This window comes from Python bivittatus, unplaced genomic scaffold (assembly GCF_059951505.1).
Source record: "Python bivittatus isolate LINGU-HERP-01145 unplaced genomic scaffold, Pbiv_v1 ctg000160_np1212, whole genome shotgun sequence".
Taxonomy (NCBI): Eukaryota; Metazoa; Chordata; class Lepidosauria; order Squamata; family Pythonidae; genus Python; species Python bivittatus.
Window position 1 is genome coordinate 9,060,812 of NW_028277076.1, and position 25,346 is coordinate 9,086,157.

The window sequence follows — 25,346 nt, forward strand, 5'->3', positions numbered from 1 at the left end:
GAAGCGAAGTAGGATTGGACCTAATTCATCCTTGGATGGGGTGGTCTGTACATTAGACTGAGAAGAAGGAGAGGGAGGAAGAGAGGGAAGAGGAGAGAGAGGAGGAGGAAGAGAAAAAGAAGGGGAAGGAGACGGGAGAAGGAGAGGAGGAGAAAGATAAGGGAAAGGGAAAGGGGAAGGGGAAGGGGAAGGGGAAGGAAGGGGAAGGGGAAGGGGAAGGGGAAGGAGAAGGAGAAGGAGAAGGAGAAGGAGAAGGAGAAGGAGAAGGAGAAGGAGAAGGAGAAGGAGAAGGAGTGGTGGAGGTGGAGAAAGAGAAGGGGAAGGGGAAGGGGAAGGAGAGGAGAAGGAGAAGGAGAAGGAGAGTAAGAGGAGGAGAAAGAGAAGGGGAAGGGGAAGGGGAGGAGGAGGAGGAGGGGAAGGGGATGGAGAAGGAGAAGGAGAAGGAGGAGGAGGAGGAGGAGGAGGAGGAGGAGAAGGAGAAGGAGAAGGAGAAGGAGAAGGAGAAGGAGAAGGAGAAGGAGAAGGAGAGGAGGAGGAGGAGGAGGAGGAGGAGGAGAAGGAAACGGGAGGAGGAGGAGAAAGAGAAGGGGAAGGGGAAGGAGAGGAGAAGGAGAAGGAGAAGGAGAAGGAGAAGGAGAAGGAGAAGGAGAAGGAGAAGGAGAAGGAGAAGGAGAAGGAGAAGGAGAAGGAGCAGGAGGAGGAGGAGAAAGAGAAGGGGAAGGGGAAGGGGAGGAGGAGGAGGAGGAGAAGGGGATGGAGAAGGAGGAGGAGGAGGAGGAGGAGAAGGAGAAGGAGAAGGAGAAGGAGAAGGAGAAGGAGAAGGAGAAGGAGAAGGAGAGGAGGAGGAGAGGAGGAGGAGAAAGAGAAGGGGAAGGGGAAGGAGAGGGGGAGGAGGAGGAGGAGGAGAAGGAGATGGAGAAGGAGATGGAGAAGGAGAAGGAGAAGGAGAAGGAGAAGGAGAAGGTGAAGGAGAAGGAGAAGGAGAAGGAGAAGGAGAAGGAGAGGAGGAGGAGAAGGAGATGGAGACAGAGGAGGAGGAGGAGGAAGAGGAGGAGGAGGAGGAGGAGGAGGAGAAGGGGATGGAGGAGAAGGAGAAGGAGGAGGAGAGGAGGAGGAGAAGGGGATGGAGGAGAAGGAGAAGGAGAAGGAGAGGAGAAGGAGAGGAGAAGGGGATGGAGAAGGGGATGGAGAAGGGGATGGAGAAGGAGAAGGAGAGGAGGAGGAGGAGAAAGAGAAGGGGAAGGGGAAGGGGAAGGGGAAGGGGAAGGGGAAGGGGAAGGGGAAGGGGAAGGGGAAGGAGAGGAGGAGGAGGAGAAAGAGAAGGGGAAGGGGAAGAGGAGGAGAAGGAGGAGGAGGAGGAGGAGGAGGAGAAGGGGATGGAGGAGACGGAGAAGGAGAAGGAGAGGAGGAGGAGACGGAGAAGGGGATGGAGGAGAAGGAGAAGGAGAAGGAGAAGGAGAAGGAGAAGGAGAAGGAGAAGGAGAAGGAGAAGGAGAAGGGGAGGAGGAGGAGGAGGAAAGGAGGAGGAGGAGAAAGAGAAGGGGAAGGGGAAGGAGAGGAGAAGGAGAAGGAGAAGGAGAAGGAGAAGGAGAAGGAGAAGGAGAAGGAGAAGGAGAAGGAGAAGGAGAAGGAGAAGGAGAAGGAGAAGGAGAAGGAGAAGGAGAAGGAGAGGAGGAGGAGGAGAAAGAGAAGGGAAGGGGAAGGGGAGGAGGAGGAGGAGGAGAAGGGGATGGAGAAGGAGAAGGAGGAGGAGGAGGAGGAGGAGGAGGAGGAGGAGGAGGAGAAGGAGAAGGAGAAGGAGAAGGAGAAGGAGAAGGAGAGGAGGAGGAGAGGAGGAGGAGAAAGAGAAGGGGAAGGGGAAGGAGAGGGGGAGGAGGAGGAGGAGGAGGAGGAGAAGGAGAAGGAGATGGAGAAGGAGAAGGAGAAGGAGAAGGAGAAGGAGAAGGAGAAGGAGAAGGAGAAGGAGAAGGAGAAGGAGAGGAGGAGGAGAAGGAGAAGGAGACAGAGGAGGAGGAGGAGGAAGAGGAGGAGGAGGAGGAGGAGGAGAAGGGGATGGAGGAGAAGGAGAAGGAGGAGGCGTGGAGGAGGAGAAGGGGATGGAGGAGAAGGAGAAGGAGAAGGAGAAGGAGAGGAGAAGGAGAGGAGGAGAAGGAGAAGGGGATGGAGAAGGGGATGGAGAAGGGGATGGAGAAGGAGAAGGAGAGGAGGAGGAGGAGAAAGAGAAGGGGAAGGGGAAGGGGAAGGGGAAGGGGAAGGGGAAGGGGAAGGGAAGGAGAGGAGGAGGAGGAGAAAGAGAAGGGGAAGGGGAAGAGGAGGAGAAGGAGGAGGAGGAGGAGGAGGAGGAGAAGGGGATGGAGGAGAAGGAGAAGGAGAAGGAGAGGAGGAGGAGAAGGAGAAGGGGATGGAGGAGAAGGAGAAGGAGAAGGAGAAGGAGAAGGGGATGGAGAAGGAGAAGGAGAAGGGGATGGAGAAGGAGAAGGAGAGGAGGAGGAGAAGGAGAGGAGGAGAAAGAGAAGGGGAAGGGGAAGGAGAGGAGGAGGAGGAGAAAGAGAAGGGGAAGGGGAAGGGGAAGGGGAAGGGGAAGGGGAAGGGGAAGGGGAGGAGGAGGAGGAGGAGGAGAAGGGGATGGAGGAGAAGGAGAAGGAGAAGGAGAAGGAGAGGAGGAGGAGAAGGAGAAGGAGAAGGGGATGGAGGAGAAGGAGAAGGAGAAGGAGAAGGAGAAGGAGAAGGAGAAGGAGAAGGAGAAGGAGAAGGAGAAGGAGAGGAGAAGGGGATGGAGAAGGAGAGGAGGAGGAGGAGAAGGAGAAGGAGAAGGGGATGGAGAAGGAGAAGGAGAAGGAGAAGGAGAGGAGGAGGAGAAGGAGATGGAGACAGAGGAGGAGGAGGAGGAAGAGGAGGAGGAAGAAAGAAGGAAGAGGAGGAGGAGGAGGAGGAGGAGGAATCACTTCTGTATTGTTGCCAAAAGTTTATAGTACAGTATATGGATGGGTGTAGATGAGGTCACCAGGAATTGGTTGACCTGAAAGAGATTTTAAAGATTAATCAAAGAATGCCTTAAATAGCTTTGAACCCACATAAAGGTAAAAGGAGTCTTTAACGTAATGCAGAGAAAGAAATTAATCCATCAGCGACTGGGAAGATTATTTAAGCGGGGAGGAGCAAGTAAACAAGGAACGGAGAGAAAAGAAATTTGGAGAGGGATCTGGGATCTCTCAGTCCAGATATTTTTTCCCCTTCTTTAGGCATTTTTCCCCCTTTGGTTTCTGTATCAGGTGTGAGACAAACCAAGCTCACGATCCCATCACAGCTCGGCACTTTTCAGCTCCCTTGATTTCAGTGCCAGAGTTTACATTCATAAATATTTGCATAAGCGGCTTGTGTTGCTGGCTGGGGAATTCTGGGAGTTGAAGTCCACCCTTCTGAAAGTTGCCGAAAGCAATAAATACAAATATGCTGAGATACATATTTCTCAGTCATTGGGTATTTGCAGTCACAGGACCTCAGAGTTGGTAGTCTAAACCAGCGTTTCCCAATCTCAACAACTTTAAGCTGTGTGGACTTCAACTCCCAGAATTCCCCAGCCAGCAATATAGATGTTGTCCCATCATCCAGCTCAATTGGTTAGTTGCTCAAACCTCTGGACCTGTTATTTCCCAATCTCAGCAACTTTAAGATATGTGGACTTCAATGCCCAGAATTCCCCAGCGAGCATACTGGCTGGGGAATTCTGGGCATTGAAGTCCACCCATCTTAAAATTGGTAAAATTGGAAAACACCACTCCGGGTCGTCTTCAAGGGCTGGGCCAAGGACGACACATGGTGGCTGTCTAAATGTTTGCATAAGTGGCTTGTGTTGCTGGCTGGGGAATTCTGGGAGTTGAAGTCCACCCTTCTGAAAGTTGCCGAAACAGGAAAACAGGGTTCTGAATGCCCCACTTCCATATAGTTAATTCTGTGAATAAACTTCACACCAGTGGAATTGCACTTAAGATAATTGGTACTAGGACCATTTTTCGTCCAAAATTGCCACCTGCCCCTACTGATCCACCAGACAGCCGACAAAGGCTGGATTCCCGGGACTCACAAGCTCAGATGGGCTCAAAATTCTGGGTTGACACAACTCCTTGTCCCAGAAGCAAATCAGAGGGGCTCGGCCCACCCTCCTGGCCCATCCAAATATCTGGCCTAGGTATTTTGAAACTCTCGACAACTGTAGGAATGAATGGCGGTCTTCTATTCATGGAAAAAACGAACCAGTTATTCCATGTATAAATTGCACTTTGCTCTACCAGGCCTGCGAGACGGTGCCCAGGCTCCTTGTGGCAGGATTAATAATCTAAAAACAGAAGACATTGCACGCTCCATCAGACTAAAACCTGCTGGAGAAATTAAATCCAGAGAAACACACTTCTTCCTACAGCTTTCTGGATACACCTCCCTCGGCTACAGCCTCCCGTCCTTGCGACTCATGTTCCATGGTACACTGCTTCTCATAGAGCTAGCTTAAAGCCATCGGATGCCCTAAACCTACCCCAACTATGGTGCCCCTTGGCCCTTGCATTGCTTAACGGGCAAGACGTTAAGCCTTAATAAATAATATGCTGGAGGTGAAAGAGGAAGTTAAAAATCCAGTTTTCTTCCAGGCCAGACCCCACAGCTATATTAAATATCAACTTAAAAAAAAAAAGAACCCTAATAAAAGCAGCAAAAGAAATACTAAATAAAGCACGTACGGATCCGTCACACAAATCCGCGGATGAATTCAACGCTAGCTAGACCCACCCGGCTGGGTTTGCTCTTGACCGAAGCGAAGCGCTCATGAGACGAACACCAAGCGGATCTTTTGGACCTTCGAGCCAAACGTTTAAACTTCCGTCCCTCCCCATGCCAAAGAAAACTCTTTTTTTTAAACAACGCGGATTCAAATCAGGACAGAGGACAGTCCCCCAAAAATCAACTAAAATCAGGAGTTGCGGGGAAAGAACGAAGGGCATCTTTTGAAGGGGATCACTGCTAGAGGGAAAAATCTCTGGGGTGCCCCCTTTTTAGTTTCCATCATGGCTTCTCCAGGCTGGCTCCTCAACTTGGATGTTGCATGCACGAGGAGGGGAACCGTGGGGCACCACTTGCGCAATTGCGGGCTGGCTTGATCCCCTTGGTCAGCGGAGAACACCTTGTATTAAAATCCCGGCGGCTTGGCTTGGATCAATCCTGGATTTGCTGCGCAAGCCGAGGAAGCCCCCATCCCCGCCCCTGCTAAGCACGAGCAGCTGGGCCTCCCATGCCCCGGTGCGTCAGATGGGAGGGCATCGCCAACCCACGCCCACCCTTCGATGCAGCCAGGGGCTCCTCTGGTTGGCTGGTGGCTCTGGTCCCTCCGCCAGCGGGGAACGTATCAGCTGTTTGGAGAGGAAGCTACTTGAGATCAGGGGAGCATGGTGGATGTTGTCCTACGAAAGGGCGAGGCTGTAAGTCGCTGTGCGTGAGTTCCTTCTTGCCCTGCTGTGGCCTTGGATCTCCGGGCATCGCTCGGCTACTGAATTCACCTGCTTTCAAAGTCTGGGGTATGGACCATCGACGTTTGGGTGGGCGCACACTTTTAAGCCTCAAAGCAGCTAACCCAGGTTCAACCCAGCCTGCTTCAGCCCACTCTGGGAAGGCAAGAGCTAATCCACCTGGGAAGCGCCAACTCCGTTGTATCGGGGAGGCATTTCAGAGCTGGCTGCAGAAATCTGGGTCTCTGACAGGGGTTTGGAGGTGCCCAGAGGAACTCCAGCCGTTCGTTCCCACCTTGAGATTTTGTACAGCTCCGATGCAGACGACCGTATCGTTTTCCTCTTAAACTGTTTATTATTGTGGTTCTTTCTCCTTTTTGTGTATTGTTTTGTAGGCTTGGTCATCTGTAAATCTGATTTCTGATGCTGAATGGCAATCAGGAAGTTGAATGGGGAACTTTCCCCTCTTTTCAGAAAGCCTGCTTGTTAATCAGTGTATTTTAATTTTGGCTGCTGCAGACTAGGAGCTGAGCTCACGCACCCCTTGCAGGGCCTGCAACCATGGTTTGACTAACCAGGGGTTGTGGGACAAGGCTGGCTTCACGTATGCCCAGCTGGAAGCCGGTGTTTGCAGACTTCGGGGGCTGAGTTTGCACAACTCACAAAACCCAAAGGACGTTGTAGTTTAGCAACGACGTGTCCTTACGAGCCGATAGATCCTAGGATGTAGTTTGTAATTTGTGGTTGTAAGAAGGTATAGCTTCATTAAGGTCTTGGGTTGCGGTTCCCATACTGCGGTACCAAAAGATAGCTGGCCTGTTTCTGATTCCATCTATGGTGCGATTCCAACCAATTGTGGTTTATTCAACAATCCCCGGTCTCTTCTTTCACCTGGGTGGCTTGCTTTTTGGAATCCATCTGAAGCCGAGAGAAGGTGGGCCAGCACGGGAATGCGTTTACCCATCCCAGCTCTGCTCTTTTTAGTCGGGTGGTCTCCCTTGGGTGCTGGCTGAGGATGATGGGAGTTGCAGTCCAACACGTTGAGGGAATGTCAAGACGGTTTGTTTGATTTCCATTGTAGCCATTAAATTCCTTGGCCGGTTTATTTCTACGGATTTGTTGTTGATTTATCAGCAACCTAGTTGGGTATGAACTTCAGGTATAATGTGAGAACTAAACAAACTGGGACTACAACTCCCATTTACTTCTCTAGAGGTAGATAGAAGACTCAGGGTTATTGGGCACAGAGTAGCAAGGATTTTTGGCTCATGGAGGTATAAGGACCTGTCATTGGGGTTAATTAATTCATGGTTAATTCTGGAATTAACTGAACGGACCCATTGTTTCAGGTTTGAACAATAAATTGAACTATAAAGTAATCAAGCAGCTGAGGTTTGTCCCACAGGCTAAACCGTGAACTAGCCAAGGTTAAAACTAACCCAGATTAGCATGTTAGGGGAACGCAGCTGCTGGGTTTTTAACTAATTTAGGGAAGGAGGTGAACCAGGCCGTTGTGTTCAGCCACAATGTGGTTTGTTTGGGGTGAGCGCATTACGTGGCCCCAGCTATGGTGGTTTGCTAAACCTGGTTGATAATTTAAGGTGTTGTGTGAACACAGCCAATGATGATTTCTTCCCTTCTCCTCCAAATCACCTAAACCGAGAAACCTCGGATAAGCAAGGAACTTTTCTCTAACACCAAAGTTCGAAAGCGTCAATATTCTTCTCCAAAGTCCACAGTCCCTCCTGCTTTCTTCAGTAAACCAGGATCAAACAAACAATGGTTTGGCATAGTGTGCAAACCTGGCCTTAGAAAGGTTGCACCACAGGCATGGGGGGGAGCAGGGCAAGAAATACCATAATGCAGTGTTTCTCAACCTTGGCCACTTTAAGAGGAGTGGACTTTGACTCCCAGAATTCCCCAGCCAGCCATGCTGGCTGGGGAATTCTGGGAGTCGAAGTCCACTCCTCTTAAAGTGGCCAAGGTTGAGAAACACTGCCATCATGGCTTGTTGCAGACCCTGTTAGAGAGGAATCCCAAGAGAGCTGAAACTTGACTGTTGCAGGAAATTTTGCTTTTTCTTCCCATGAACTGCCCAGAACCATTTCAAGAGGCAGAAGATTTAGTTTTGCAGAGCGTTAAACACTTGCTTTTTCTGACTGCAACCCGATCCTCTCTTTTTCCTCTCTGGCTTTCGTTTCGGAAAGGTGCTTGGCTGCTTGGACTGCCAGCTGGCGTCGTCCGGGTCCGGCTTTGATCCGTGATCTTCGGAGGAGAACCGCGTTTTTGCCTTTTGGCTGTCATCACCCCAAGGTACGAAGCACGGATGACTGACCCACGGTTTAGTAACTAGGATTTGTGGACAAGAGCGAAAGGTTCGCATGTTGCTTGCTGCTGTAATGGATCTTGTTGGAGGTAGGGCTTAATGCCTTTGGCAAACCCTGGTGGTGGGTAAACCATGGTTTATAGGTTAGGGTAATGTGTGAACCCCATCCGGGCCCATCTGCTACTCCAATAAGTTAAATCCTTGTTTAGGGAAAACATTTAAGCCAAACAGCTGTACTGTAGAGCATTGCCAGGCTTAATTTGCACATTGGGCTAAACCATGGTTTGTTTAAATATGAAGAAGCCACATTTGAGTGAGGGCCTCGTACGCCATAAACCACGTTTTATAAACCTCAGTACCTGGGTTCACTCGTAAAACCAGAAATGGTTTCATTTTGTGAATTTAATATTCATTTTGTGAATTTAATATTCATTTTGTGAATTTAATATTCATTTTGTGAATTTAATATGCATTCATCGATAAAACATCAATTTTGACTTGTAAACTGCCTTGAAATGTTTAAGGCGAAAAGGTGTATGGTATGCATGCTTTACATAAATAAAACCAAACCACAGTAGGATATTAGCTTGGTCTTTTGCTCCTGTGCCTAATCTGGCCACGATTTGAATGCTTGTTTGCTTAAAGGCCAGGTCATCTTTTCCCCCGTAACCCAAATCTTTCCTACAAATCTTTAAGGTGAGTCTCCATTCCTTGGATTTTTCCTAGCAACAATACACAAGTGGGCTTTGGGTTTTCCAGTCTAGCCTATTTCCTCAGGATTTCCGTGTGGCCTCCCATCCAAGAGTTAACCCAGTCTGATCCTGATCAGCTTTTTCAAGAAGCGCTAAAGTTGGCCAGGTACTGCCATCACAGGAATCAGAATCACCCCCCCACCACAAACATGTCTGAATACATTTCTTCACTCCAGCATCCTCTTTCTAACATCTTCATTCAAATACTGTATGCAAATTTTACATTCCCTGCAAGCAGAGAACTAGCACATCAGGAAATGCAACCTTCCTCCCCGATGCATTAGTTTCCTGCTTAGTGATCAGTGGCCTTTCTGCAGAAGTTCAGAAGGAACCCAAGGGAGACGAGAACGTTCTGCCCAGTTGTATTATTATTGTTATTATTATTATTTAATCTGCAATTAGATTCTCAGTCTAAGACTGGTAAAACCTCCTTCTCCTTCTCCTTCTCCTTCTTTCTGGAATACAAGAGTTAGATGAGTGGCCGTTTGCAAGAGAACAAACAGCTTTTATTTCATTTTTGTTTGCAAGTTCCATATCAGCTGATGCCGTGTTGAAACAATTTCTCCAACGTTTTCTTCCCTTTCAAAAGAGGTTCTCCTCTGTTGTGTGTGTGTGTGTCTGTTGGTGGCTGTTCCGGGCAGCCGGGGTGTTTTCTATGACTCCGGTTGGCGTTGTTTTCCTTTGCGGTCTTCCTGGTTCTCTTCGTTCCTCAATCTGTACAAAGAAGAAACCGGGCAACACCTGAGAGATTTCCTTGGAACTGAAGTGTGGGAAAGCAGGACTTGTGCAATGAAATAGGTGACATTTGCACAATCCCCGGGACCACGCCCAGAAGAGTTTTGCTGAATTTCTCTTCTCGGGAAAAATTTCTAACGCCTCTTTTTCACCCAAGAGACTGGCTGCTGGTAGGCAACTAAGTCTTCTTCTGCATGGCCCTCGGTTGGATAGGCATGCTTCTGAAAAAAGCAGCCAGAAAACCTGGTCGGGGGGGGTCCTTTTGGGGGGGTAAAGATAGGGCCTCCCCCAAACCGAGCTGAGCTCCTGAGGATTCTCTGGCGTTTTCCTTCGCTCTTCTTTTCATCTAGGGCGTTTTTTCTAACTTCCCCCAGCTCTTGCATCTCTGAGTGGTCTCCTTTCCAAGGATTAACCGGATCTGGTTTGCCCTTGGGGGATCAGCCACAGTTGCAAGGACGGGAAGAGCAATGAGCGGGATCTAGCTGGGACCTGTCAGCCTGCGGGATGGAGTTATTCAAGACTGATTCCATTTTTCTCTAGGAAAAAATGGCCAAGGCGATTCAAGCTCGGCGGCTCGAAGGCGTGGACCAGAATATCTGGTAGGCAGTTTCCAATTTGCTTGTTCAGGAAACGGATGGGTTGCGTTCAGGCCCTAAGCCAGTGTTTCTTAAAGGGGGGGGTCTGAGGATCTCCCCCAAGACCCCCTCAGGGGTCTGCAAACTCAAAATTATTTGCCCAATATGAAAGATATTAGCTAAAATTTGAAACCCTGTCCCTGTCCTCCTTGTCATTTTGTGTTTGTTAAAAAGTATAGTTTTTTCCCCATGAAAAAGTTTATTTATTTTAATACCAAATGGGTTTCAAGTTGTTGTTTTTCCACGGTTCAATAAATAAACATTCTACAAACGCGGCAATTTTCATTTTTAATACAGTCAATATCGATCAATGTAGCTCATACAAACAGGAGCTCTTTTGGAGTCCCCCATAATTTTTAAAAGTGGGAAGGGGTCCTGAGAGCAAAACGTTTAGGAAACGCTGCCCCAGATCATAATCCCCACTGACCCAGCCAGTTGTGTTTGCAAACCGAGATTGATGCCCAAACCAGCTAACCATAGTTAACTAACCGTGGCTTCTGTGTTGTGCGAATGCAGCCATTGGGTGAAAAGAAACTTGAATTCTGGGGAGGGCGCCTCAGATCTCCTTGGGCATAAGTGGGGGGTTGATTTGTCTGTGCGACATTGTGTAACTCGGTTTGTGATGCAAACCCAGCCCTTGTGGCTGATTCAGGCTTGAAGCCAACTGGATTCTTGCCGGAAAGCACCGTAACGGTAAACTCTGATGCAAAGCCCCAATTTTTTACACAGTTTTTCTCTCCTTAGGGTTGAATTCTCCCGACTAGCCGCTACTTACAAGACTGTGAATTTGGGTCAAGGTTTTCCCAATTTCTCCCCGCCGGATTTTGTCAAGGATGCCTACGTGGAGGCCATAAGTGGAGAAAACGCCACATTGCACCAATACACCCAGGCGTTTGTACGTGAAACATCTGTCTGTTTGGCACATATTGTGTGATGCAAAGATGGGGTAGCTTCGCTTCTAGCTGACCATCTGGGACAAATTTGGGCACTGGGATTTGTTTGCCAATTTTAAACGGTAGCTTACAAACGGCAAGTGAATCACCTACATTTGCCTCGGCTGAATTCATCCGGCCTCTTAATCTGAGATGCATAGCAAACTGAGGGTGCTGCTGGTCTGTGAACAAACCAGGGAACAACAACCTGACATTATGGATCTTTCTGAGCCTAAACCTGGTCATATTTCTCTGCCTGGTTCACACAACCAACTAAAGGCAACATATGCTAGCTTGTTTATGGTCTAAAGGGTTGAATGCACCGTGCAGTGTGGGGTTACGTGCTTCAGAGATCCCAGCCAAGATGATTTGCAAGGGAACCAGGGTTAACCTAACCGCGGCTTGCCCTGTTGCATGAGTACAGCCTCCCCCGGGTTCCAAAGTCTTGCCTGTCCGAACCGTCTTCCACGTGGTGGCTACCCTTTACGTAGATGAACCGACTGTCTGGTTCAAAAGGCAGTTTAGCCCTGGGTGTTGTGTGTCAGGCCATATGGTTAGTGCCTGCAAACCCAGACAACTGGGCTGGTTCGGCAAGCCACGGTTCAGCAACTCAGGGTTAAGCGAACACGGGCAAACAGTCGTGGAAAACCTGCTCAAAGTCTCCAAGCCTTAAGAGGCTTTCGGTCGAAACGGGACAAGGACGCCTGGTTGTTTTTGCTGAGCGCGATCTGATTTTCCACCAGGGTCACCCTCGGTTGGTGGAGGTCCTGGCCCGCTTTTTTGGGAAGCTGCTCCAGCGAGACCTGGACCCCCTGAAGAACGTGCTGGTGACAGTGGGCGCCTACCAAGCTCTCTTCTGCTGCTTCCAGGCCCTGGTGGATGAGGGGGACGAGGTGATTCACGGGGGGCAAAGTGGGGATCCGGGGTTGGATGGACTCCAGCTTGCACATTGAAGGACGAGTCTGAGCTCCTGTGTTTTGGGTCTGTTTAGCTGGGTTTACAATTTCTGGCCCCCCTCCAGGAGTGTATGGATTTCAACTCCCAGAATTCCCTTGCTATTGTTCATCCAGTGCTGGGCAATCTGGGAATGGCAGGATCCCTCCAGCTGTGTGAATATTAACTCCCAGAATTCCCCTGCCATTGTTTATCCAGTGCTGGGCATTCTGGGAATGGAAGGATCCCTCCCACTGTGCAAACAGCAGTTCCCAGAATTCCCTTGCCATTACTTATCCATTGCTGAGCATTCTGGGAGAAGGATCCCTCCAGCCATGCAAATATCACCTCCCCAGAATTCTCCAGCCATTCAGGCATGCTCGGGAATCCTGGGGGCTCACATGCACATATTTGGAAGGTGTCAGATTGGGAAAGTTTGAGCTGGAGCCGCGTGTTTTATAAATGGAATGATTTGGGTTTGTTCCTAAGGTCTGGGGGTGAAGGTGATGTTCAGGTCCGCAGAGAGGACTGGGACACAGAGCTCACGGGGGACTTTGGGTGATTACTACCTCTTAGCACAGCCTACCTTGCAGGGCTGTTGTTGCCAACATAAAATCCATGCTCCTTGGATCTCCTGAACAAAAGATGTGAGAAAAACTTGTTAATAAATCTGCAAATCGCTTTGCATGTCTAAACAGTCCCTGTGTAGGAGGACGGACCCCCGCCCAGCTGTGGGAGGGGCTGCTTTCAGTCATCAGCAAAATCCTCCGGGTGGGGCCTTCCAGCCTCACCTCCTCCCCATGGGCTTCCTTGAAGGTGGTGGAGGACAATGCTGGGTGTACGTGTGTGTGCCATTTTAATTTCCCAGCATTTCCTAATTGGACAACTTGGGGAGGTGTGGACTTCAACTCCCAGAATTCTTAGCAATGGCTGTATAAGCTGGGGAATTCTGGGAGTTGGAGTCCACCCATCTCAGAGTTGTCCAGGTTGGGAAATCCTGCCCTGGAAGGATGCTCTGGCGGAAGCCTGTTGAATGGAAATCGCAACTCACTAGAAGTGTTTGCAAGCAATGCCCAGCCTGGCTGAAGATACGGGGAGCTGATTCTGGCTCCCCAAGACCAGTTTGCTCCCATTGACTTCTTTGCCCCCAGCAGACATTTTCTGCTACACCCCTGAGCTCTGGATTCCCACCTTTGCCTTTTGGATCCTTTTCCACCAGCTGCATGCACTGAAAATTAGATTTATTTCCTAAATACCAAGCGCTACACGAGCCTTGCAAGCAGGATCTGAGCTTGGGAGCCTAAAAGCCATCTCCGTGTTAGAGTGCATATATCTGTGCAATAATGTGCTGGTCCTTGATTCTGTTAAATGCCAAATCTCACCTTGGTTTTCTCTAGGTGATTATAATTGAGCCGTACTTTGACTGCTATGAACCCATGGCCAGAATGGCGGGCGGGAAACCTGTCTTTATACCCCTGCGGCTGGTGAGTGAGCACCAAGTAATGGGTCAAGTAAGGAAAGGCAGGATACATTTCAAAATTAAGAGCATACTGTAATGATCCTTGCTTAATGACCATTTGTTTAGCAACTGTTCGAAGTTACAACGACACTGAAAAAAGTAACTTACAACCAGTCCTCACACTTATGACCATTGTAGTGTCCATGCAATCACATGATCGCGATCTGGGCACTTGGCAACCAGCTCACATTTACAACGGTTGCAGTGTCCCAGGGTCACGTGATCGCCATTTGCAACCTTCCCAGCTGGTTTCCAGCAAGCAAAATCAGTGGGGAGCCACTTGATTCACTTAATGACCATGGTGATTTGTCATAAAATTGGGTGTGGTCCCATGATGCCTTCTTAACCACCACCCCGCTTGACAGCAAATTTTCCAATCCCTATTGTGGTCTTTAAGTGAGGACTGCCTGGTATTGTGGTATCAACCAAATGATTAGCATCTTCCCCATGAAACCAAGGCACAGTTAGAAAGAGGATGAAAGGGACACATATCCAATTTCCAAGATTGTGTAACTGAACTCATTTTTTCCATGCCATAAGCCTGCTCGTTCAGATGGAGTCTATGTGAGATTTTTGCTTGGTTGGTTGGTAAGGGGCTTCTCATAAGTCTCCACTGGATATCTGGTCCTCGTTTATCCCCCTTGCCTTAGATCTTCTTTCTAACTAGGTCTTGGTTTAATGGGGAGGATGCTCTGATGGGATACCACAAAAAGGTCCACGCGTTCTTGTTCTGCAACATTTTGGAAACATCGATTTTGATGTCCAGGGACAGAGAATCTCATCACACCCGGCTCCGTGGGTTAGTTCTGCTCGGAGTTGATTCTTTAAAGAAAGTTTATCCATTTGGAGTTAGCATACGGTAGTGATTAAAATGCTGGACTAGGCTCAGGGAAACTTGGGTTCAAGCCCATCCTCACCCCTGGAAGCTTCCTAGGTGATTTTGGGGCAATCACTTCCCTCCTGCCTTACCTACTTATAGGTTATGGAGCAAAACGGAACCTCTTGAGCTCCTGGAGAAAGGCTAGACTTCAAAAATGACAAGCAATCTTGAGTTCGGATAGCATAGAAATGGGATTAGTTGGCTGGGGCTGATGGAAGTTATGCCCAGCCTACCTGAAGGGCCCCAGGGTGGAGATCCTTTACCAAGATCCTTTTTCTCTCCTCCAGAAGGTTACAAAAAGTGGGAAGCTGGCCTCCAGCCGAGACTGGCAACTCGATCCAGCTGAATTGGAGTCAATGTTCACCAGACGAACAAAAGTCCTGGTTTTGAATTCTCCCAACAATCCCTTGGGGAAGGTAATGATGTGTTCTGCTATTTTGAATATGCCAGTGAGGGGGGGGGGGTATATTTAAATCATAACTAGCCACATTCAGACAGGCATGGAAGGAAGAAGAGTTGAAGCTGAGGAGGACTCAAACATGCTGCCTTCCTGTCTTCTTTCCCACCTTCTCTAGTCTGAAACAAACCTCACGCCACCCGTATTTCCAAATATCCTTCCTTTAAATAATACTTCTCCACCCTCTCAAAACCTCACCGTCTCACCTACAGCTTATAGTCCAGCCAGACCGTTGATCCAGACAGGCAATTTGGATTACAGATTGCACAATCATTGTGGTGTGGCAGGCTGATAGGAACTGGCATTTGAAGGGCCTCCTGAGTGCCAGACTGCAGACAGTTCCTACACGCGTACAGTAGGATGTTTCTGTGCTAATACAGGTTGTTCTCACTTAACAACCATTCGTTTAGTGACCATTCAAAGTTACAACAGTGCTAAAAAAAGTGACTTACAACTGGTGCCCAAAGTTACAACCATCCTAGCACCCCCATGGTCATATGATTGCGGTGTGCAGGGTCACGTGATTGCCATTTGCAACCTTCCCTTGTTCCCTTGGGGGCTTCCAACAAGCAAAGTCAATGGAGGAAGCCGGAGTCACTTAATGACCATGTGATTCACCTAACGACCACCGCAAAAAAGGTTGTAAAATCGGGCCTGATTTGCTTAACAACCACCCCACTTAATAACCAATTTTCTGGTCCCTATTGCGGTCATTAAGCAAGGACCACCTGTAAAACCTCGTAGCATGCCATTTTCTGAAATCCACTATGAACAGCATGAAAAGGATGGTTCTGTGCAGTCTGTCCTATTGCTGTTTCTCATTCTGCTTCAGGGCAGGACATGCCACAATGTGTAGATAACCCAGTTCCTCCCCATCCAGGAAGGAGGTTTGATGATTTAAGAATGGGACAAGAGGAACCTGAGAAAAGCTGAAATGACAAAACACTTAAACTTAGACCCTACTGGAAATTTTAATTTGTGAAGCAAAGCCTTTGCAAAGACCAAACCCCAGTAACTAGAACACCCCATATTGGGTGCTCTGGCAGGATGGAGAACAGGACTTTTTGGTATTTGAAGCTTGTCCCATCTTTCCCAGACCAAAAAACCAAAATTATGAATGCTCATACTACTTTTATTATAAGGTTAGAGTAACAGGATCTCGCAAGTCTGCCTTTACGTTCAAGAGAACTAGGGAGGGTCAACTCTGAGACGCTTCCTCCGGTTACAGTTCTGGCCCAGACTCAGATGTCTTTTATCTGACCTTTGTCTTGGTGGCGGCTCTTCTTCCTGTTTCTCTCACCCCATTACCCATCCTTCCTCCCTCTTCTCTTTTTAAACATGTCCAGTGCCTTCCATCTGTCTTCATAAGTCTCTTGATCCTCCGGGTTGTCTTTCTTTGACCCCGCTCCAGTTTTTCTGAATCTTCAAATATGCCTCCAGAACTAGACCCAGGAGGGTCTTGTGGATGCTAAAAAAAATGAAACAATTCCTTCTTGGGTTGTGGTACCAAAACATCCTTTTTTCCAGCTCTGATTCTAGATTGTGGATGGACGTGTTTTGACATTTTCGCCCGCGCAGCACCTTGGATTAAAATTTGACCAGCCCCTTGGATTTATCCTGAATGGTGCAGGGTACACAGGGCGCTTCCCACACTGTTGTGTTTTTCCCACCCAGTTGCATTTCAGAGGGAACCAACTGCATGTCTCTTTGCGCCCTGCAGGTTTTCAGCAGGACTGAAATGGAGCACATAGCGGACCTGTGTGTGAAACACGACGTCATCTGCTTTAGCGACGAAGTGTACGAGTGGCTGGTTTACGACGGAAACGAGCACGTGCGGATTGGTATGGTCAACCTGATTTGGGGATGTTGGGTGCAGTATTTTTCCAACAAACGTTGCCGCCTATACTCCCAATTCTTTACTCTTCCATATGTTTGGATATTTACATGCATCTTTCCAGAACTCAGGCTAACCATGGTTATTTCTAAGCCTCCCATCTTCCTACTCTTCTGATTCCACTTTAAAATGAAATGTGGCCAGTGTGGGAATATGCCTCTGTGTCCATCCATCCATCCAACCTTTATTACGGTCAAAGACCAGTATAAAGGGGGTGGGATACAGTCAATTTAAAAAGCATAGAAAATACGTCAGAAAAATAATAATAAAAAGCTAAAAGATATAAAATAGTCCAAGATATCTTCATATCCCCAAAGCAAATCAGATCCAGAATTTAATTCAACTTGGAAACCATTTTTAGGTGATAATTCTATATATGGGCTTATACCTATCCAAAATGTGGCTTTCTTTTAATAGACTCTTAATTTTCTAGCTCTGAAGGATCTGTTAAATTATATTGTCAGTAGCCCTGCAAGAATTTACTGCAACTTTTAATCTTAGTTAATGATTTATACTGTCCTGACTACTGCTGCTATTTTTATATTGAATTATACCCTAGCAACAAATATCATTTTCAGAATATACTCTGTTCAGTTGCTTAAAACGAATTAATGAAATATTGAAAAAAGCATTATTTAATTCTGTGGTGCTTGCAAATATCCTGGTTAGCATAGTCCCTTTCTGTTTTTTCTTTATTTTTTTCCCTTCTTCTCTTCTTTATCTTTTTTCTTTCATTTTCAAAAATCACAATGTAATTGGAAGTAAATAAATAAAAGGCAGGCGGGGTTGATCCAGGGCGTGAGGATGATTTGCTGACCCCAAAAATGCAAAAATGGATTAGCCAAGCTGAGTGTGCAAAAATGGATTAACCAAGATGAGTGTGCAAAAATAGGTAGCTAAATTGTGCCCAGGGTTACTCAATGCCTATTTGCTGGCTAAAAATGCCTCCTCCCAGACTTTGGGTCTGCTTCATAACACACTTACTGCCCAGTGAAAACTCAATTTACTGGATCGTGATGCCACAAACTTTGCACGCCACGGACCATCTTTCCACTGCAGTTTGTCGTTTCCCTAATGACGCCGTGGTGCATTTTTGCGTGGCGATGCCATTGCCCCGATGATACCCGTTGACGCACGTCGTCATTGATTAATGTCAATTCTTGCAATGCCCAGCTGATTCAACCGACGTGCCTGAATAATTAACCCCTCTGCAACGATCCCGGGGAGTCCCACGTCCCACGCGGGAGAGAGCAGTGGGCCGGTTTGCTAATTTTTTTGCTCTGGTTTACAGCCAGCTTGCCCGGGATGTGGGAGCGGACGGTGACCATTGGCAGCGCTGGCAAAACTTTCAGTGCCACGGGATGGAAGGTGAGGGATCGGCCGTGGCAGCCCCAGCTAAGGTGCTGTTTTTAAATTGGGTGGGGGGCAGGGGGGTCCCTAGCACAGCAGAAGAGGAGGCGGTTTGCACACAGAAAGGTCGTAGGTTCGATCCCTAGCAACTTGCCATCAGTTAAAGATAGAAGGATATAGATATAGACCCATTTCTATTTATTCAAGATCTTTTCATATTGTATTAATTGATTTTAACTGCTTTGTAAACCGCCCAGAGTCATTTTTAACAAGATGGGCAGTGACGAATCTGATATATAAATAAATAAATACAATATGTACCCACCCGCACCCAGATATATAGACCTAGGGCATACCAAAAGTTCAGGCCCCGTAGGCCAATTACCATGGGTTTTATTAATTCATCTTTTTTTCGGAGAAAAAGTTACTGTACTTAGGAACGATCGAAGCTGACACGTCAAAGGAGTAAGGAAGCGTTGAGAAGGAAGTGGCAACCGATTCAAACGTTTCATGTAATTTATATAACGAATTGTCTGTGGGGCCTGGCTTTTGGGACACCCAAATATATTTGTGTGTGTGTGTGTGTGTGTAGAAAATGAGGGAGAAGCAGGGCTGTCAGAAACAAAGAACGGGGGTCCCCTCCTCCTGTTGGCTGCTGTTCGGCCATTGCTTGTCTCAGCCCCGTCCATCATGCGGATCTCTCAAGGAATTCAGTGTCTGATGGAAAAAGGCCCTGCTATAACCTCCGGTTTGCAAACCGGAACAATCTATTTATATCACATGGTAAGCTAAAATTAAACAAACCCCAATTGTGGGTTGGCATCATTTGTGAACCCTGCCCATAGGCTTGCATAGCTGTGGCTCATTGGCAACTTCTTTTTTTGCAAACTGCAGAACTTAGCTGCCGGCTTAAGCATAGAATAGCCCCAGAAGGCCCTCTAAGATATGAAGAAGAGATACTGGGAGAGAGACCAACCTGTGAAATAATTGTATTTCCGTTTCATCTTGACAGGTTGGCTGGGCCATAGGGCCTGATCACCTTTTGAAACACCTCAGAACCGTTCACCAAAATTCTATCTATCATTGCGCCACTGCGGCTCAGGTGAGAGGGCAGCGCCCCACCAAGCTTAAGTGGGGTGTTCACACAACAGGTTTCGCCTAGCTGGGAATCAGCCCATTTACAGGGTTTGCATGGTGGGCTAAACCATCGCCTCAACAAGCCGTCTGGATTCTCGCAACGTGCTTGGCTATCAAAAATAACCAAGGCTAACACGGAACCAAGCTTAGCCCACTTGGTCACTCGCTGAGCTGGTTCAATGGCTGGTATAAATGCAGCCTCTGAGTGAAAGTGGCTTGCGTAGGAGACCTGTGTTCGGCCCGGCTACAGAGGCGCCAGAAAAGGACAGTCCGGTGGTTAGAAGTTGGAACAATTTGTCTGTGAGTGGCTTTTTGTTGTAAAATGAAAGAGACATTTTGGGGAAACTCGATACAGATAATATGGAATGTCAGCCCTTTGAGGCAGACCAAACTCAACCATCAGAGTCATGAATACAAGCAGTCCTTGACCTACGACCATTCATTAAGCAACTGTTCGAAGTTATGACGGCACTGAATGAATGGTGGTTATGACTGGTCCTCGGAGTTCTGGCTGCCTCAGCACCCCCATGGTCACATGAACAGGATCTGGGCTCTTGACAACCGGTTTGCACTTATGACCAGTTGCAGTCCCCCACGATCACGTGATCGCCATTTGCTACCTTCCATGCTGGCTTCCCCAGAAAGTCAACGGGGAAGCGGCAGGGAAGGTCGCAAGTCACTGGGTAAGTCTCCCCCACCCGCACACCCTCCCCCAGCCCCTCTGTGCTCGTGCTGTGCCGGCGACTCATGCACCCGCACACTTGAGTAATCTTTGCAAAACTAATTTGATGGATTGTGCTAAATCAGGTTGTCAGGGCCTTAGTGGCTGCCTGCAACCCATAGCAAAACCCTGGCAGAGTCTTCTTCAACAAGATTCTTTGAAAGGGAGATGGGATTACTGTACAGAAATCTTGGCAACCGGGTACGATGACGTTAGCACACCACATCTCTCTAAGGCAGGGGTCCCCAAACTCTCCAGCTCATCGTCCCCTTCATGAAGTTTCAGATTGTTCATCGATCCCTAAACGTTTATGATATAAAAATAATTTAATAAATGCTACTTGAACCAATAGTACTACAAATAACAACAGTCGTAATAGATAATAGCTAACCCTCATCTTCAGGACTAGCAACTGGCATGGAGCTCTACCGAGACCCCAAAAGATTAATTGACCCCAATCAACCTTCCATCATTTGTTGACCACCTATTGACCTCCAGACATTTACTGACCCTCTTTTGACCCCCAGCCATTTGTCAACTCCTTGGATAGTCCCATCGACCCTTGGGGGGTCAATATGGACCACTTTGGGGATCCCTGCTCTAAGGTCAACTGGGCAAAGTTTTCTTGATCTTCTTTCTAACTGCCAGCTGGAGTGCTCGGGAGGTGGCCCCACTTTCTTCCTGAAGGGAGAAGGTGCAGAAGAAACCGCCATCGTCTCTCCTAGGGTCTGAGAAGCCCATTACCCATGATTTGTTCAATAAACCCCCCTTAGGTGGGTTCACACCATATGAAATACACCACCAGTCTTCAGGGATCAGGCACCAAGATTAGTACCCTCACTTAGCTCGCTCCCCCATAATTCTTTCCTTTCACTGTTTGCTTCAGCAGGAAGCTGTGGCCCGTGGACTGGAACAAGAGTTGGGGCGCGTTGGCAAGCCCGACAGCTATTTTGTGTACTTGCCCAAAGAGCTCCAGCGGAAGCGGGACCTCCTCATTGAGAGTTTGGTCTCGGTGGGCATGAAACCAATTGTCCCAGAGGGCACCTACTTCCTGATTGCGGACCTCTCGACGTTTAGTAAGTTTGCCCCCAACCATCTTGCCCACTGTGCCAGCAACACTGAATGCCCTCGTGGCACAACAGGGTTTGCAGAGTTGCGTGGATGGTTGTGTGTTTGGGCTGTGCCCGTTTCTGAGTGGAAAATAATTTATTTCTGGATGGCAGGGGGAGAAACACTGGACTGATTTGGTCCAGAGAGGCTCCGAGAGGAAACATATATGAATGCCATGTTGTTGGAGCGGAATAAGATTTGGATGGGAGACCAAACCCGAGGGCTGTGGGCTACAGCAAGCTTCCCAGAAGACGACAGTGACAAACCCTTTCTGTGTATGTGTGTGTGTATGCGCGTGTATAAAATATGAATTTTAATTATACTAGTAAAATCTAATACAAACTAAACCTGAAGAAAAGAGAATAGAGAGGAGTAAAAAGTGCAAGGAAAAAGAAAGAAAAAAGAGAGAGAAGAAAGAGAAAAGAATATAATAAAGAGAAAAGAAATATATAAAGACTTCCAACCTTCATCACAACGAGTATAGACAAATTTAGTGAGTCTTCACCCCTTCTGAGGTTACAAACATTTTCCTCTTCATCCCATATCCCATTTCTTACCTATAAACAAATCTGTAAAACATCATCCTTTCAGGCCTGGTGTCAGCAGAAAGTCCATAAAGGGTTGCCAGAAGGAACAACATATCTTGTTTTAATTTTGATCAAATAGACCAACTGTATATTCCTTCCTTTTACTTCTAACAGTCTGAATCTTCAGTTCATTCAAATGTTGTCGGAGGATTTGATTTCTCTTCATTTCTCCTTTGTCCCATCGCACACAGTTCTTCAAGGCTTTAACAAGCCTCTTTTGTAAATCCAATAGGAAAAAAATTATCCAGGTCACTCTCTTGGTTTGTCACCTGTATTTCCCTTTTAAATGTTAAAACCTCATCCATTTGGTTTTAGCTCAAGTTGGTAACCCCACACTCCTCAACCATGTAGACCACGGCTGGGGATGATTGAGCTCAGGCTGGTAACCCCATGTTCCTCAACCATGTGGACCATGGCTGGGGATGATAGGCATTGTAGTCGAAGGCCCTTAAAGAGGTGGGGGAGGTTGTCTGTGGCAGTCACGTCGTCCGTGTTCTCTTGCAGAAGTGGATTTGCCCCCCTCGGAGGAGCCCTACGATTTTCGTTTTGCAAAATGGATGATTAAGAACAAGGTCAGTGGAGAACGCCAGCTCTGATGGTTCAAGACAGAGAAGGTGGCTTTGATACTTTTCTTTATGATAAGTTGGCAACCCGAGCAGTTCAGATCTAAAACATGCGTCCAGAAGGACTGGAATTGTTCCTCTATTGATGTTTTATTGTGAGGCGGGAGTATTTTTAGGGGTGGGAAGGGGGGTAAGAAGCAGCCAATTTTTCCTTTTTTTCCCCTTTTTTGGAGCAAGGCCAGCCTCCGTGGGGGCGGGGGAGATGGTTTTAAAGCAGTTTCAGGAACTCAGTTTGTCTTGGGAAACTGAGGCACGACTAGTTTGCTCCGGGGACCCTGGGGCAGGCTGAAAGAAATGAAGAAAGAGAGGGAGGAAGGAGGAAGTAAGGAAAATGCATTTTCTTCTCTTTGAACCCTAGTGTCCAAAAGAGGCACGCTGACAGTAAAAGATTAACGCAGATCAAAACGGGAGAGGAATTTTGAGCGAAATAAAACAGAGCTGGAACGTCTCCAGCTCCGGTCACTTTCACATTAATCGTGGCTGGACCTTAGCCTGGAATAAAGTCTGCCCCCAGCTCTTTTTTTCCCTATTTTTTTATGGGGGGGGGGAGAGAGATGGGTTTTGTTTGTCCTCCTGATCTTTCACATCCCACCCCTACAGCGTCTGGCTGCCATTCCTGTCTCCGCTTTCTACAGTTTCCCGCAGAAGAAGCAATTTGACCATTTTTTGCGTTTCTGCTTTGCAAAGGTGAAGTATCCGTGATCGGCGGGGAACGTCTCCCGAGGTTTAAAGCAAACTGGAAGGAAGGGACCTTGGATGGTTTTTTTAACCACTCTAACACAGTGGCTGCAGATTGGGCTAAATCATGGTTTGTTGGAGAAGCCCAAACTTGGCTGCATTCACATTGTAGAAAACACAGTTTCTTACAACCTGCCAAGTGAAACAAACCAGATTAGGAGGTAGCATGATTACGGTGACCATATTTTCTTGGAAAAAGTAAAGTACCAGCCTGACAAAGGGTGAATCTAAAAGAGGTTCATAAGGATTAAAAAAAAATATGAATGGTTTCTGTTTATAACTTTGCTTGACGAAGGCAAATTCAAGAGCCAAGCCAAGAAAAACTTTACAAAACTGCATATTCAAAGAAAAAGACCTAAAATCAAACAGGATATAGAAATGTGTTTGAAAAAGACAATTCCATTTCCATATTTTTCACATGAATGGGAAAGACTGGGCCTTAAGTGGTACCAAGGGTACGGTAAAAGTTAAATGACCAAAATAGAGGATAGAAGTGAGTTTTTGAAAAATAGAACTAAAGGACAGCTTTTTGAAGTACAGGACTATCTATACACATACGTATAAATACAGGACGATAATAAAGGATGTATGGTCACTGTAAGCATGACGCATGAATTTAACCCTTGGATGGAGTCATATCTTGGGCTAAGCACAGGTTGATTGACTTGTTTGTCAAATAACCCATCGATGTGTGGGTTCACACAAACCCGTGCCATTTTACGGCGTACAGCAGTGTTTCTTGAACTTATTTTCTCTCAGGACTCCTTCCCATTTTTAAAAATTAGGGAGTTTTTGTTTGTATGGGTTATATGCATTGATATTTACTGTATTAGAAATTAAAATGGATGCATTCTAGAATATATCTGTATTGAATCATGTAAAAATAACAAAATTAAACCCCTTAGATATTAACACCAAATCTTTTTCATGAAAACAAAACCTATATTTTTTAACAAATAAAAATAATAATGAGAAGAGGGACATGGTTTTACATTTTTGCAAATATCTTCCCTATCTGGCAAATAATTTGGATTTCACGGGCCCCTGAGAGGGCCTTGGGGGACTCCCGGGGGTCCTTGGACCACACTTTAAGAAACACTGGCTTAGGGTAATGTGTGAATCCAGCATTTCTGGATCAGGGTGAAATTTTCACTTTGTAAACAAGTGATTTAATCAAAATGATATTTAAAAAGTCATCCTTGTTTCTTTCGAGCTTGTAGGAAGACACGACTTTGAAAGCCGCTGGGGATATCTTGAAGGAGTGGAGCCAGGAGTTGCAGAACCAGTGAAGCACCGGCCACGGGGCAGAGCAAAGGCAAGCTTTGGGGTGTCCCCCATCCTCCCCATTGGTAGTTGGCCAAGCCGGGGCAGCCCTGCCCATCCCCAGAAATTGGGGTCTTTAACGATGGTTTCCTTTTCCTTTCACTCTGCAGGGTTGGGGAGCCCCCCGGGCACATCTTCCAGATGTTCCAGCAAGTTGATGGGGACTGTCCCTCCACCAAGGGGAGGCAAATCCGTCTTGAAGAATATTGCACTGCTGCTGGGGCCACTGAAAACTCCCCCAGGGGCCCCGACCTCTCATCGAGAAGAGTTTTAATTAAAATTGCACTCCTTGCTGTTTGTCGGCAAAGCATGCTGGATGTGGGGTCTTCATGGTTCGGACTTCCGAAGGACAGCTCAGCACCGCTGGATATTTTCAGATTATTGGGGGATGATGCCCAGGCTGAAGGATGGAGTTTTCCCCCTTTGCAGGAAAAAAAAAAAAGCGACTTTTATTAGCATCTTTTAGGGAGACCGAAAGGAAGAACTGAGAGTCCATCACGGATGGGTTTCCAGGCTGGGTTGGGAGGCACGCCGATAAAACAGGAGCAGTCACAGAATGGCCAATAAAGAGAAAAAGAGGAATAAGATTGTTTTTTTGCAAAGTTTATTCCCAGATGGGGCTGTCAGGAAGGTATAAATCAGTCTTTTTCAAACTTGGCAACTTTAAGAGGGGTGGACTTCCTCTCCCAGAATTCCCCAGCCAGCATGCTGGGGGGGAATTCTGGGAGAGGAAGTCCCACCCCTCTTAAAGTTGCCAAGTTCGAAAAAGACTGCTATAAATGGTTTGGGCTTGTCAAACTCATGCACAGAGCAACAATTTTGGGGCCTTGGGCTCCCCTCCGACTCCCGCAATCCATTTTAGCCTGTAATGGTTTTCTGCCAGACCATAATAGGCAGCATTAACCTGGGATTGCTTGGTTGCCTGGGTGAAAGAGGTTCTGCTCACCGATCATGGTTAAAGGGACAACCTTGGGAGGGTTTGCACTGATGCAAGGTCGAAACGAAAGTGAATCGTCGCAGCCGGTTTCACCCAGCCATGCATTTGTTGCGGGTTCCTGGAAGGTGGCCATTGAACGAAGGGCGTCTGAACACCACCGAGGCACCCTCCTTTCAGACATATTTTTTAGCCTCAGGTTGCAATATCCCGCCCAAGTAACTTTTCAAAATTTTGGGCTTTATGTCTATGCTATTCTTCCCTC

The 25,346-nt window shown here is 47.3% G+C and overlaps 1 protein-coding gene across 4 annotated transcripts; it reads left to right on the forward strand.

The window, feature by feature from the left end:
• The first annotated feature begins 4,952 nt into the window (after positions 1 to 4,952).
• Positions 4,953 to 24,692, forward strand: KYAT1 (kynurenine aminotransferase 1). Of its 4 annotated transcripts, none has more exons than XM_088147141.1 (15): positions 4,953 to 5,468; positions 7,703 to 7,808; positions 9,849 to 9,907; positions 10,688 to 10,838; positions 11,619 to 11,768; positions 13,206 to 13,292; positions 14,498 to 14,623; positions 16,385 to 16,505; positions 17,850 to 17,926; positions 18,921 to 19,010; positions 20,653 to 20,842; positions 21,968 to 22,035; positions 22,687 to 22,773; positions 24,045 to 24,139; positions 24,258 to 24,692. In XM_088147141.1, the coding sequence occupies exons 1-14, from the start codon at positions 5,089 to 5,091 to the stop codon at positions 24,111 to 24,113; spliced, it is 1,761 nt and encodes a 586-aa protein (XP_088003267.1). In that variant the 5' UTR covers positions 4,953 to 5,088; the 3' UTR covers positions 24,114 to 24,139; positions 24,258 to 24,692. The 4 variants fall into 4 exon arrangements, with proteins under 4 accessions (XP_088003267.1, XP_088003269.1, XP_007433415.2 ...); XM_088147143.1 differs by having other exon boundaries at positions 4,963 to 5,468; positions 20,656 to 20,842; XM_007433353.3 differs by having other exon boundaries at positions 4,966 to 5,468; positions 14,495 to 14,623.
• Positions 24,693 to 25,346: the final 654 nt, after the last annotated feature.